The 15,792-nt window shown below is 35.1% G+C and overlaps 1 protein-coding gene across 1 annotated transcript in view; it reads left to right on the top strand.

Moving 5' to 3' along the window:
* The window catches only part of LOC132558635 (muscle calcium channel subunit alpha-1-like), a 103,302-nt gene that overhangs the window by 20,605 nt on the left and 66,905 nt on the right, over positions 1-15,792 (top strand). The window contains exon 3 of the mRNA XM_060223234.1: positions 10,755-10,894. Within this exon, the coding sequence (XP_060079217.1) occupies positions 10,755-10,894 (140 nt within the window). The remainder of the gene's footprint in view (positions 1-10,754; positions 10,895-15,792) is intronic.

Consider the following 15,792-nt stretch of genomic DNA (forward strand, 5'->3'; position numbering starts at 1 on the left):
ACTTTTATGCAGGCACACACAAATTGATGCAACCCGATTACACTTTCCCGGCAGAACGATTCATGTTGTTTATTAAAGAGGTCCAGACTAGTCGTATGCGGTCATCCAATATCTGCAAAATACAGAACACATTTTACCAGAATTGAATTAGATTACCCAATAGCAGGAAGTCCTGTTTCAGAGAAGATAAATGGTACTTATTGTCATGAGCAATAGGCATGCAAAGTGCTTTGTTATTCTCCATTGAAAAAAAGCTGTCTAGCCATTTGTGGCTGCCGGATTAGGATGAAAAATTACCATGAATCCATCTTAAGTCTGTCCAAGAAACAATGGGACCCTTGAGAATTATAGGGGAAAAAAACTGATAATGTTTATAATTGAAGTAAGGGTTTCGTGTATAATTTTTTGTGTTTTAGATTTTTTACTAAGTTTGAGTAGAATACTATTGACATGTGAGAGATATGTAATGCTCTCGCAAACAGCTGGTTATAATAAAGCAACTTTGTTAATGTACTAGCTCTTACTGTATGGCAAAAACAACAATGCTTGCTTCAGTCCATTTTGAAGAATTTTATCTATAATGTCTTCTGGATCATGATAGCGTCTTCATATTCAGCAAATCAAATTAGAATCATTGTCGAAGTAAAACATCATTCCATATAAAAAATGTCAGGCCCATGTTAGTTCTCAGAATATTTAAGGAAAGTTGGCATTGTTAAATCAATTGTACTATGAAAAAGTTACAAACCTATCATTGATATATATCATTGAAAGAGGGCACGTTTGTTATTGATGAATTTTGCATGTATGGAAGTTTTTTGTGTATTTTTTTATTCTCGAATCAATTTTGTTCTTTTACCTGTATATATACACATACTTCCCACTCAATCAAACTCTTAATAGCAACAAAAATCTTCTTTCCCTACTAGACATGTATAGCATTTGTTTAGTGGAGGTTTATAAGGCTGAGTGAGGCCACAGGCTGGACTATTAATACATCTGAATAGCCAACACTTCAAATCTTGGTGTCAGACATAGGATTGTCTTAGAAATGCCAAACGTATACATCTAGTGGTATGCATATTGCTGTGTTTTAAGTAATAGGTTTTCCATGCATGTAGTAGTGTAATCAGGCATGTTCTTTGGGCGACTTATTGGTGTAACATGCCATGCATTGTTTGGAATGTGATGTACATAGCTACTAGGTTCGGCCTACTCTATGCCTCATCATGACATGGCCACAACTGAACTACAAGATCACATCCTGGTAATATGTTGGTTGCAATCCCAGTTGTATAATGACATGATTTTCATTCACAATTTAGTGCCTTTATCAGCCTGAATTAACTCCATGATCAAATTTGATAAGTGATGCATCATTGTTCAATATTCATTGGACTAACAGTACCACATGGGTATTGCGAATGCCTGCAGCCAATAAAGACTACCCAAGGGCCATTGCTTGACCTTATAAGAAGCTGCCATTATGGAGGCTGTATCCAGGCTGTCTGATGAAACAAATGGTCAGCTTTTTGCTTGTTTGTGATTGCAGCATACAGGATCAATATGCCTGATATATTGGTGTGTGTATAGTAGGAGAGAATCTGTTGATATCATTATCAATGGCCACTCTTGGGAGGCTCCTGCCTTCTCTAATCATCTCCACAACACAGAAAGAGGGGCACTACAGGGAAATACCTTTCACCACCACAAGCCTATATTTTACAGGCACCAAAAGCCTATATAGGCACAGCCTAAAATACTTCACAAACTAACTAGTACATATGTCTTATTCATATTAATAGATTGTTGTTGTAAGAAGGTTTTAGATTTCTGCCAGTATAGATGCACTGAAGCAAAGTTCCATGCAATGCACAAGATTCTGGTCCCCAATGTGGGATTAAGGCAAAATAGACCTCCTAATTATACCCAAAATGTGGTCATTATACATTTTGGCATAACTATTTCCAAAGGTTTGATGAGAATGATTTAGCTCTTAGCAAATAGGACCAAGTTTTTGATGATTTGTGATAAAATAAAAATCTGATAGAAGTTGATTTAGGAGAAGACTGGAGTGAGAGGCAGAGCAGACCTTGGTAATAGTGAAAGCTTTGGTAATTAGTATACCCAATACTGATTAAGTATCGCTACAATATTCACTATTACCACTGTCTATTGTCTTTGTTGGCATCACTCACTACAGGTCAAAGGTTGTTGCTAGGGTCAACAGAAGAATATTGTCAAGGTCAACCAAGTATATTGTGACAGTCTGTAGCCAAGAGTATTGTGAACCACAGCTTATGGCCTGCCAAGTGTTATGTGTATGGTCAGCTGATAATACTGTAAACTAACTGTCATTCACAAGAATTCTACTAGCGCAGATTTCATGATTGAAGCCAGAATTGGCAAATTTAAGTGCTATTGATTAAAACCTAAATATTGACCACCAATTTTCATGGTCTTCAAATTTTTTGTTTATCAATATATAACTATTTATCTGATGTCCAGTTTATCCTGAATCTACTGTACATAATTTTGTTTATCAATATATAACTATTTATCTGATGTCCAGTTTATCCTGAATCTACTGTACATAATTTTGGTGTCAAGAATAAATTGGGTGTGCAATTCTGAGGAGTTTATCTGCCAAAGGGTATTTTGTGTCACATCTAGTCGAATGTCTGCTGGTTATTTTTTGTCATAGTCTTTGATCTGTTAGGAATATTATATATCACAGTTTGTTGTCTGCCAAGGGTATTGTGTATCACATTTCTTGTTTGCCAAAGACATTTTGTGTCACAGTATATGGTCTGTGAAGGGTGTTGCCTCCGTGTATATTGTCTGCCAAAGATATTGTGTTTGTGTTTTTATTCTACTTAGGGTATGGTGTAGAACAGTCTATTGTCTTTCGAAGGTATTTGTGTACTTTCTGCCAAGGGTATTGTGTTTCAGTCTATTTATTGCCAGCCAAGGGTATCATATGTCTGTCTATTGGCTGTCAAGAATATTGTAAGTCTATTGTCTGCTAGGGGTATTGGGTGTGTAAGTCTACTATGGATATTGTGTATTAGTCTGTCTGCTAGGGGTATTGTGTGTAAATCTATTGTCTGCTAGGGGTATTGGGTGTGTAAGTCTACTAAGGATATTGTGTATTAGTCTGTCTGCTAGGGGTATTGTGTGTAAATCTATTGTCTGCTAGGGGTATTGGGTGTGTAAGTCTACTATGGATATTGTGTATTAGTCTGTCTGCTAAGGATATTGTGTGTAAATCTATTGTCTGCTAGGGGTATTAGGTGTGTAAGTCTACTAAGGATATTGTGTATTAGTCTGTCTGCTAGGGGTATTGTGTGTAAATCTATTGTCTGCTAGGGGTATTGGGTGTGTAAGTCTACTATGGATATTGTGTATTAGTCTGTCTGCTAGGGGTATTGTGTGTAAATCTATTGACTGCTAGGGGTATTGGGTGTGTAAGTCTACTAAGGATATTGTGTATTAGTCTGTCTGCTAGGGGTATTGTGTGTAAATCTATTGTCTGCTAGGGGTATTAGGTGTGTAAGTCTACTATGGATATTGTGTATTAGTCTGTCTGCTAAGGATATTGTGTGTAAATCTATTGTCCGCTAGGGGTATTAGGTGTGTAAGTCTACTAAGGATATTGTGTATTAGTCTGTCTGCTAGGGGTATTGTGTGTAAATCTATAGTCTGCTAGGGGTATTGGGTGTGTAAGTCTACTAAGGATATTGTGTATTAGTCTGTTTGCTAGGGGTATTGTGTGTAAATCTATTGACTGCTAGGGGTATTGGGTGTGTAAGTCTACTAAGGATATTGTGTATTAGTCTGTCTGCTAGGGGTATTGTGTGTAAATCTATTGTCTGCTAGGGGTATTAGGTGTGTAAGTCTACTATGGATATTGTGTATTATTCTGTTGTCTGCTAAGGATATTGTGTGTAAATCTATTGTCTGCTAGGGGTATTGGGTGTGTAAGTCTACTAAGGATATTGTGTATTAGTCTGTCTGCTAGGGGTATTGTGTGTAAGTCTATTGTCTGTTAGGGGTATGGGTGTGTAAGTCTACTATGGATATTGTGTATTAGTCTGTTGTCTGCTAAGGATATTGTGTGTAAATCTATTGTCTGCTAGGGGTATTTGGTGTTTAAGTCAATGAAGGATATTATGTATTAGTTTATTGTCAGTTAGGGGTATTGGGTGTTGAAGTCTACAAAGGATATTGTGTATTAGGTTATTGTCTGCTATTGTACGGAGGTTGTTGTATTCTAGTCAATTTTCTGTCCAGGGTATTGTGTATGATAGTCTTTGGTCTACTAAGGTAATTGTGTATCACTCTCTATGGTCAGACAGAGGTTTAGTAATTGTGTATCACTCTCTATGGTCAGACAGAGGTTTAGTAATTGTGTGTCACTCTCTATGGTCAGACAGAGGTTTAGTAATTGTGTATCACTCTCTATGGTCAGACAGAGGTTTAGTAATTGTGTATCACTCCCTATGGTCAGACAGAGGTGTAGTAATTGTGTGTCACTCTCTATGGTCAGACTGAGGTTTAGTAATTGTGTATCACTCTCTATGGTCAGACGGAGGTTTAGTAATTGTGTATCACTCTCTATGGTCAGACCGAGGTTTAGTAATTGTGTATCACTCTCTATGGTCAGACCGAGGTTTAGTAATTGTGTATCACTCTCTATGGTCAGACAGAGGTTTAGTAATTGTGTATCACTCTCTATGGTCAGACTGAGGTTTAGTAATTGTGTATCACTCTCTATGGTCAGACAGAGGTTTAGTAATTGTGTGTCACTCTCTATGGTCAGACTGAGGTTTAGTAATTGTGTATCACTCTCTATGGTCAGACAGAGGTTTAGTAATTGTGTATCACTCTCTATGGTCAGACTGAGGTTTAGTAATTGTGTATCACTCTCTATGGTCAGACAGAGGTTTAGTAATTGTGTATCACTCTCTATGGTCAGACAGAGGTTTAGTAATTGTGTATCACTCTCTATGGTCAGACCGAGGTGTAGTAATTGTGTATCACTCTCTATGGTCAGACAGTGGTTTAGTAATTGTGTATCACTCTCTATGGTCAGACAGAGATTTAGTAATTGTGTATCACTCCCTATGGTCAGACAGTGGTTTAGTAATTGTGTGTCACTCTCTATGGTCAGACAGAGGTTTAGTAATTGTGTATCACTCTCTATGGTCAGACAGAGGTTTAGTAATTGTGTATCACTCCCTATGGTCAGACAGAGGTTTAGTAATTGTGTATCACTCCCTATGGTCAGACAGAGGTTTAGTAATTGTGTATCACTCCCTATGGTCAGACAGAGGTTTAGTAATTGTGTATCACTCCCTATGGTCAGACAGAGGTTAAGAAGATGACAATCAATGATAAAACATGATATAGCTACTCAGTTTTGGTCTTTGATGAAACATGGAGATGATTTAATTACTAATATATCATGATAAAGGAGGAAGCTAGTAAAGGTTACATGATGTGAAAGTGAAACTTCTTTTTAGTCGGACCTATTGCTAAAGGAATACAGAGAGGAAAAACAGGGTACCATTTATCATTGTGAACCTCAACAAGTGTCATTATTACAGCTTCTAGTCTACTGTTCTTATGAAAATATTATATGAGAAACAAACTTTTCACAGGAAAAATGTGACTTTCCATTAAGCTCCACTGTCTGAGTATTGTTTCTGGTCAAGTAGGTTCATGATACTCAACTCATTGATTTCTCAGTCCATACATCCCTTGTTTGATTTATCTGATTGCCAGTAGTTATAGGCCATAATTGTCATTAATAAATGATCTGTCAAAAATATGTTTGTACCGACTCAACTCACCCTCCTTCCTTCCCACTGTCCTCCAGTCCCATATTATTTTCCTTTTTTTTTTTTTTGTTGTACCGACGTCTTCCGTTTTTGTCCGACCAAACACTATGTAATTTTATGAACAAGTTAACAGCTGGGATATATTGATTTCTGCCTTGTTTTACTGTGACAAGCAATTCCCTGGTATTGTAATAGTACCATGGGTGATCTGCTTAATGAACCAGTAAATAGCAGAAGTCATAATGAGATAAATGTCATTTTGATATTGATGGTAATGTATGAATTCTAACTAAGTCATTTAACTTTACAACTCTGAATATTCACTACAGGCATATGTGAGTATTATAAGCATTACTACAAGTGTACAACCATGCTTCATATATATATATATATCAGAAAATGCACTACCTAATTTGATTTGGCCCTTCAATAACTGATTAATGTTTAATTTTATGTTATTTCCGATATCAGTTAGAATATTCTCAATTATACGATAACTTTGGTCCAGTTTTAACATTAATTGAAAGTTTTCGGATTTATCTTTTTTCTCTTAAAAGTCAGAGCTCACAAGAAATATAGCAACATAGACAGAATAATCCCTATTAGAGAACAGTCAAATGTCTGGCATATGTAGTGTGGATGTTGAGTAATAAACTGTCTGGGAATGAGATGTACAGTTTACCTCGACCTTGTCTTGTACAAAATTTTTACCAACAGGAAACAAGGTCTGGAACAAAAGTCTAAACCGATTCACCAATTACTGCCATTTGAAATGGAAGTTTCCGAACAGTCCTTGAGATAACATGCAGTAATAAACTCAATGTATATAATTATAAAAATTCGATAGAAAATTAAAGTGATTAAAGCCAGCTAAAAAATAAGTAGAAATGAATCACTAAAGATGGGAATAAAATCTGTTTACCTGACTTGTAGTTTTGATAGTATGTTTCTCGGTATGGAATTGTTTCCCTCAAACCATTAATGATTAATGTGTACAGGATGAATTAATGTCATTTGGCTTTATCAGTCACACATTATGTATTTGTTGTACGGAAACCGATTTTATGTGAGATAAGTGTGAGACTGATCATACTAAAATAAGGTTGAATGATGATAAGCTGGAGATTGTCACTTGTGATGTGACTTTTTTTATTCTGTTCTACAACATTCTTAGCAAAGGTTTACTTTGCTTGATTTTTGACCAAACAGTGTCTGCTTATCTAACACAGTGTTTAAAATGATCAAGTCTTGCTTGCTTAACCTACACATGCAGATCAAGGATCACTCACTTGAGATGATCAAGAATAAAAATGTCGGAAAGGGTACAATTGAATTAAATCGTCTTAAGACATTGTCTAGTACGAAAAACATCTTACTGACTTAGATGTACATAGAGCAGGGGTTGCCTGTCTTGAAGCGATGTCCGAAACAAAAAGGTCTGAAATGATAAAAATTGAAGGGCTGAAATAATTGAATGTACGTAGTCTTGTGGTATAGATGAATGCACTCGTTAGGATCTCAGATCATCTCCTGCCAGGAGCTGTAACAGAGTTGGTGTACGGTTTAATTACACAACATGTCTGGGACAGGACAGCTGGATGCATTTTTATGTACAAATTCTGACAGAACCTGGAACATAAAAAACTCCTGCTGTTTAGCAAAAGAGACACCAACCTCCCCTAATACCCTCTCAGCAAAGAGAAGCCCATGTAAATATACTCTTGGTCAATTTCTAGGTATGAAGCTTAGCTTACAATAAGTAAAGTGTAAGGATGGCAGATCCCAAAGGTCTTAATATCTGATTAGGTCTGAGGACTTTTCATTGCTGTAGACTTTATTGCCGAATCATGGAGTTGTTTGTGAGAAATGACATTGAGTTGGATGGCTCCCAGACAGCCAGCATCCGTAGTTATTTTTTCAGTTTTTTTACACTTCAGGTAAATATTGTCAGAAGTGGTTGCTTAAGTTTGCATCATGCAATACTTATTCATATTATTCTGACTAGTGGTAAAAAACAAACCACCTGTTTTGCATTTTTAATGAAAAGTTTTATGAATGGAATTGCTTCTGTTTAAAATGTGTTTCGATGATGATTTTTGTTATATTTTGAGTAGTGACATCTAGTTATGGATAAAGATGTTAATTCTTGTAGTTTAACCAAAGAACTTCATTTACGTGTAGAATTAACAATATAGAAGTAAAACTTTAAATATTACCTCCAATATGCTCAGTCTCTCTGATTATAGATAGATATCGAAGAATCTCCTTCAGTTAGATGTTTTATCTTTGTAATAGAGTAAAATGTGAATATTATGGTATAGCAGAGTGTAAGAAAACCATGGCCATGCGTGGCACAGCCACACTTCCTTTATACCTTACTTTCCTATTGACTTGAAACACTAATTGCTCTGCCTAGAAAAGTATGCTGACGTCACTAGCGTTCCTGTGTAGCTATTCCCGGCTGCTTGATCAATGGTACAACATAATCACAATAGAGTTGGCCTGGTGCATGAGGGTTGTGATGTCATATTTATGGACAGGACATCTTGTACATTTATTTCTGTCTGCTAGTCAGACTCCAATTTTACACGAGGAAGTAGGGCATTCATGGTCACCGTTCAAGTGGGTCATAGGTCATGTACAGAACTTTCAGGACTTTGGTAATATGGAACAATAAAAACCTTGTTAATAAGGTTCTACAGATAATATATTTAGAAACACTAGAATTGTTAATGCCTTACCTGAGTTGTCTGATTAAAGGCTCTGTCAGTCGTGTGATTGAATTTCAAGGTATTTGTAGCCTATACAAGACATTCTAACCATTAATTTACAAGCAATATTGTACTACAAATTGGACTGTTTCTGGTTTTCAGGGTTCATCACAAGTTCAGAAATGGTCGTTAAGTCGGGTTTGACATAAATATTTTTCAGTGTACAATGATTTTACAGGACTTGGAAAATAAGTTTGTACTTTTGAGGTATCAGGACATAATTACACATTACACACTAATTGTTTATAGTATGCATGAAAAAGAGAGCAAATGAATTTCATTGAAAATATCAAATTAAGAGAATGGTGCTAACAACACAAACCTCCAAACATTTACATGATTACTTCAGTAGATAGTGATCTTTATACCTTTTCTAATAAAAGCTGCAGTCAGACTGTTTGATCAGCATGCAATCATTCTGAAATATACAATACAACTTTAAGAGTGCACTTCTGGATGAAGACCATAAAGAACTCCTTGTTCTCATTTTAGAAAGTTTTGTTTCAAGAACTAACTGGAAAATATTACATTTTCAATTTGGTGAGCATTTTAGCTTGTTAGATTCAACAAACATTTCAAAGTTTGTAGGATAGTGCATCGATAATGAAAGTTTTTAAATGCATACTGTCTATGTGCGCTCACTTAACCACACTCTTCCACAGTTGTACATATATTAGCAAGACTGTCAGGTAAAAAATTATTAGGAATTCTTTCCCATCAAAACATCTCTCCCAAACGTAAAATTAAATTCTTACAACTTATGTTAAGTGTCCCAACTGAATGAAATTTCATTAGCATGTCAGACATCCAAATCTACACAAGAAGTCTCTTGCTTATAACTTTCTTACCCATAAATATTCCATGCCTTTTTCTGAACTTTTACACGTTCCTTGCAGTTTTAGCCTATCAACAGAGAAATGAGTTTAAAACTACCTCCTAGCTCTTGAATTTTCCTTTATTATCAGACAAATTCTTTCTTGATTAAAAAAATGTGAGAACAATTTTGACAGGCTGGTAACTTGAAACACTGAATACATGCGTTTATCAGAAGACTTGACAATTAATCAAGAAACCTATTGAAGCAGGTTCTTTATACAATCTTATATATCAAAAAGCCATTGTGTTAAACTACACATCAAATATTAGGTTCAAGTGAACTTTACTCTAAGAAGTTCTAAAAGTGAAAAACATATTAACATCAAAAGCACATTGCATACTGAAGAGTAACCAACACAACAAAAACCACATAACATACTGAAGGTGTCCAACACAACAAAAACCACATGACATACTGAAGGTGTCCAACACAACAAAAACCACATGACATACTGAAGGTGTCCAACACAACAAAAACCACATGACATACTGAAGGTGTCCAACACAACAAAAACCACATGACATACTGAAAGTGTCCAACACAACAAAAACCACATGACATACTGAAGGTGTCCAACACAACAAAAACCACATGACATACTGAAGGGTGTCCAACACAACAAAAACCACATGACATACTGAAAGTGTCCAACACAACAAAAACCACATGACATACTGAAGGTGTCCAACACAACAAAAACCACTTCGCATACTGAAGGGTGTCCAACACAACAAAAACCACATGACATACTGAAGAGTAACCAACACAACAAAAACCACATAACATACTGAAGGTGTCCAACACAACAAAAACCACATGACATACTGAAGGGTGTCCAACACAACAAAAACCACATGACATACTGAAGGTGTCCAACACAACAAAAACCACATGACATACTGAAGGTGTCCAACACAACAAAAACCACATGACATACTGAAGTGTGTCCAACACAACAAAAACCACATGACGTACTGAAGGTGTCCAACACAACAAAAACCACATGACATACTGAAGAGCATTCAACACAACAAAAACCACACAGCATACTGAAGAGCATCCAACACATCTCACTTTATGTGACAAATATTGGATCTGATGTAATGATTGGGTTTTCATTACCTATGTTCAAACTCTCTTGTGTTGTTGGAACAGGTAAAAATGATGCAGTCAGTTATGTAGATAATTAATTTTACAGAATGAGCTCTTACTTTTATGCTTGTAATCTTCACTGATTTTTATCAAACTTTTGTATCTCTTCAGGAAAATGTGGAGTACATCTTTCTGGTGATCTTCACACTAGAGGCAGTCATGAAGATAATTGCGTATGGTTTTGCCCTCCATGCTGGTGCTTATCTACGTAATGGATGGAATATTCTAGATTTTATCATCGTTGTCATTGGGTAAGTGAACATTCATGGACTTCCTTTATTCACTAACACATTCTTTGTTTCCTCTAATTGCTTTAATCAGAATTTTTCAAATGTGTCATGTTGTCTCCTGTATGATGGTTGACTCTGGTTTTTTGCCCTGAGGCTTCGGCTCTGCTAATGTATCTCTATTCTTTTTCAGCTTCTACATCATTTGTGCACTAAGCCTTGTTATCTCAATCACGAAGCAGGCCTTGTTGGAATGATCTTTAAAAGTCACCATTAAAATTTATTTGCAAAGTTATCGTGATGGCCTTGAACAAATTTCAAAGCATCTTGCAATCTCTTTTCATGCCCTGTATTCAACATTCTACAAATTATTGTATTTTCCTCCAAAATATGATGTACTCAAGGGAGACAATTATGTTATTGATTTGCCAATGTGTCACTTCATGATCGGTGTATGTATCATACTAACGAGAGATTTTGAGACCAATCCCAACTGACCTGATTGCCCTGTCCTAATATATAGAGGTTTGATTTGTTGAAATGTGCGTGTTGTAGTGCTTACTAATGTATAGAGACTGGTGATCTATAGAGTACTGACAGAAGGATGCAGTGCATTTGTCTTCCAGGCGATACATTGAGCTTTGTTCTCATGTTAATGCACCAATTACTGGTAGTCCTGTAGGCTTTTCTCCAACACCTTAACACAGTTGTCTTATAGTTTTTCTCTCATTCTCCTCCTATATTGAAACATATCTCTCCAGCATTGAACCACAATAGTCTTCTGGCTTCCATTCATTAGCAATTCTGTAATCTTGACCAAATCTTCCAATCTTTCTCTATTGAACACTTTATTGCAGGTTTCTGTCATCAGTCTATCTCTGTGTCTGCTTCGCTGTCAGTTTCATACACGTTCTTTGACTTTTTTAATGATACATTTCAATGACTTTCATTATTGGCCAATTTAACCTGAGAACCTCACATTTATTTTCATCTAAGCTTAACTGCAGTGTAGGCATTGCTTGCTTGTATCCTCAATATGTAAGATGGAGGATTGATTTTTGCAGAAATACAGTAAATTGGTGCATTGGGTAAAGGATTGTGTGTTGGATATATTTAAATCTTGAATACTTAATTTTTGATAACTTACTTATATTTAATAAGAAAAGAAATATACCTATTGCATTTGTTTGAATTATTATTTTGTCTTTTATATCCTATAACTGCATACAATTACATTCTTGATGATGATGATGATGATGATGATGATGATGATGATGAGCATGAATATGATTTTAAACTTTGTGAATACTAACCACTAAGAAAGTGTTGGACTGTGTGTGGAACACTTTTGACCAGCATCGTTAACATGAAGCCAGGTGCTGTATGATGTAAAGAAGTTGCCTGCTCCAGTCTCCTCATTCCTACTTTAACATGTGTTTTAAAGGCAAATTGATTCTGTTTTGTTTACTAGTCTTATCACTATAATAATAATGTGAGTACGCATACTATTATTGAGCATGCAGTATCGATCCATTGTCTCTTCCTGTCAACTGTTTAGTTGCTTTTGTTGATTATTGGTCTTCACTGCTCAAATTACCGTAAATGTTCCGTAGCCACATAGGTAAACTCTGTGGAAGCAAGGCACATAACCACAGCAGCACAGGGGAACAGCCATTAGGCTACATTTCCTCATATAGTGTGATATTTTGTAGATATGCTGTATTTTTGTCATATTAGAAAATATTGAAGAATCCGTCATATATTGTTCTATTTTGATTTGTCTTTTGAGTTTCAAATTTCTTTTTGATTCAAATTTTTTTTTGCACTTTCATGTTTAAAATACTTTTTTTTAAGTATTACATAAAGTAGGGAATTATTGCTATCAATGACAAGGTTTGTAAATTATAAGATGACTTAGAAACGAAAAAAAAAACTTTGAAATGAATGAAATTGAGTTCGCAAAAAAAAAGAAAGAAAGAATAGGGAAATGAAAGAATAAGCTGTTTCATTGGATAATAATCCACACTTTGAGGAATGATTAAGATTCTTAATGAACAAATTATAGATAAAATTAATTTCATGATTACAAATTAAGAGTTATAATTCTTAATGTCTCAGATAACCTCAAAGTCATCGGTTGAGACTTTGATTTATCATCCATTTATTCATCTATTTCACACCATGCAGCAACTTGTAATGAGCTGTACTGTATCAGAAATTGCATGCTTTGTGTGTAAGTGATACTGTTAGGGTTGATTTTGTAATCCATGCACCGATCAGTGATCCCTCCTGACCGTAGGCTTCATTGTAAATTTGTTTGTCCCCCCAAATAAATATCATTCTGTGTAATCCAAGCCCTAAAAATCATTTTGATGGTGATTTTTTTCTTTGTGTCTTTATGTAACAGAATGTACTTGTTATATCATTATTGCATGCAGATATGACGAGTGTTAAAAAAGGATTTAAAAAAAAAAAAGAAAAAAAAATGTTCATATTTTGACAGGCTGACAAGGTTTGGTTGGATCCACTTTTTTAAGTGGATAAGTTGTGGCAGTAGGCGTTCCACCTAGTGACATTATGTTGCATTCCTGTTAGTTTTGGTATTGATTTTCTGGCCGACTATGTCTCAGAGGATGCAGTTTTATTCTAATACATTTTATCACAGTCAAAGTGTTAAACATACTTGATTTCAGAATTATATTGAATTAATGTTGATTTCTTTGTGTTACACTTCTTTTATGAATTGCTTTTGTGATGCATTTTTTGACTAGCCTGTGTAGTTGAATATATATATATTACACACAAGTGATATAAGGTTCTTTTTTTGATTTTGCCATGTAGTAGTTTACTACACTAACAATTTAGGGTATCCTTCAGCATTTTTAAGTTTCAAATGACCTTTGTTGATTTTTATTAAATTATCTTTCAAAAAGTAAAGTGATATTGTGAATTATATGGCTCCAAACCCCTAGGTGCTAAAGGGGTGGTACAAAAAAGGTGTGAAATTGACTGAAATTTAAAACTCTTCTTCTCAAGACCCAGATATGATAGAATTTAATATCTTCTTGCAAAGAATAATCTTATGATGCCAAAAGAATTAGTGCATTTCATGACTCCAGTGTCACACATTGCCCCCTGGAGAGTGAGTAAATTTTATTATATTTTATAGAAGGAAGACTACATTATTTAGCATTATTTGTTCAATTTCCATTGGGTATAGTGAAAACTTGGTTAAAATTATTGGTATGGGATGAAAGTTAGATAGTATGTTCATATTGACTTTGGCAGACTCCCGGGGGCCTGATGAGTAATTCAAAAAATCTTCTTCTCAAGACTTATATATGGTAAAATAAAAGAATACTTTTCGATGGAAGGATCTTGATGTCTGTATTGTGAATTTCTTGACAAGGTCTCAGAGTTTAGGAGAGAGTAAAGTTTATTTTTTATGAAAAAATAATATGTTTAGCTTAATTTGTATAGCTTCATTTAAAAAACATTTTAAAAATTTGGTTGGAATTATAAGTTTTGAATGATAGTTCATTAGTATGCATAATTATTGATCCTGGCTGACCCCCAGGGGCATGATGAATGGAGCAAAAAGTGATGAAATTGATTAAAATGTCAGTCATTTGCATTATGTGCTTAATGTGTACAGTTCAGGTTATCATAGTAAGTGATGTAACACGGTGATTTCTATGGCATGTCACAGCAACATTCATTGTAGAACTCAGATTCAGGCCCACGGGCCTCTTCTATCATTTCTAAAATCCATTATTTAAGAAAAACAGTTTAATTTTAATCTAGTTAGAAAATGATACCATACATATAGGTACAATCACAATATCCATGGAGAGCAAATGAGATGCTGTTTGGCAGATTGAGGACACCTCATCTGTCTATGTCTGGTTGAACCTCTGTACAGATCTTTGACTACTGTACATCAACCTGTACATACCTAGCATCTGGATTAGAGTGAAATTACATAACTGTTTTTAGATAATGATAACAGATAGGCCATGGTCATATGTCTTGTCAAAACAGCTTTGTTTTATAATTACCATATGGGTTTTACTACTGCTTCAATTAGGACTGTATTTGAACTGACATGATGGATAGGTTGTTCCTGTGTATTGTATTATAAAGAAAGATATAAAATTTGTAGAGGTAGGGGAGCGAGTAAGAGTTTAATGGGACCCCACATCTACAAAAATTGCACAACTTCAATACCTCAGCATTACAAGTAAACTTTATGTTAGAAAACGCCATGACATCAGTTTGTTAACGAAAAATGTGCAAATGATTATTGGAAATGCATATCCAATCTAGGTCAAACACATCAGTGTTGTCTGTGGGAGATGATGAGGGTAACTCAATAAGTTAGATGTGTTGTGAATGCACAGGTATGTCATCTGTGACAAAAATTATCAACAGATTTCTCTTCAGTATTCATCACACTTTGTCACGATTAAGAGAAGCGTTATATAAGGCAGCATTGATTTGTGTAGCAGACTGCACAACTGAAATAACATTAACTAAGGCTTGTCTGGAATTCAATTGAGCATATCCCTCGTAAATAATAATTGAGTTATCTTATTGAATAACTTTAAAGTTATACTGCCAGTGGTTAGAGGTCAAGTAACACATGTTTTTTTAATTTGTGCCTGAATGATGAATTTAGCAAAGGTAGAAGTAGGAAGTGAGCCTCTAAAATAATTGTTCTGGAATAGAGTTCTTAAAGCCTAGTTAGTTAACTGTTACAAAACAATCTCTATGGATGAAAGATCATTTCATGATATTCAGTCGAGATTTATAGCAACACTACTTCTCTCTATAAATTATAAAAATTGTTTAAGTGAAAATCAAATTTATACAAAAAATGGACAGATTCTAGAGGAGAAATTCAATCTGGACCTCATGAAGTT

This window comes from Ylistrum balloti, unplaced genomic scaffold (genome assembly GCF_031769215.1).
Source record: "Ylistrum balloti isolate Yb309-2 unplaced genomic scaffold, AGI_CSIRO_Ybal_v1 Utg370800, whole genome shotgun sequence".
Classification (NCBI taxonomy): Eukaryota; Metazoa; Mollusca; class Bivalvia; order Pectinida; family Pectinidae; genus Ylistrum; species Ylistrum balloti.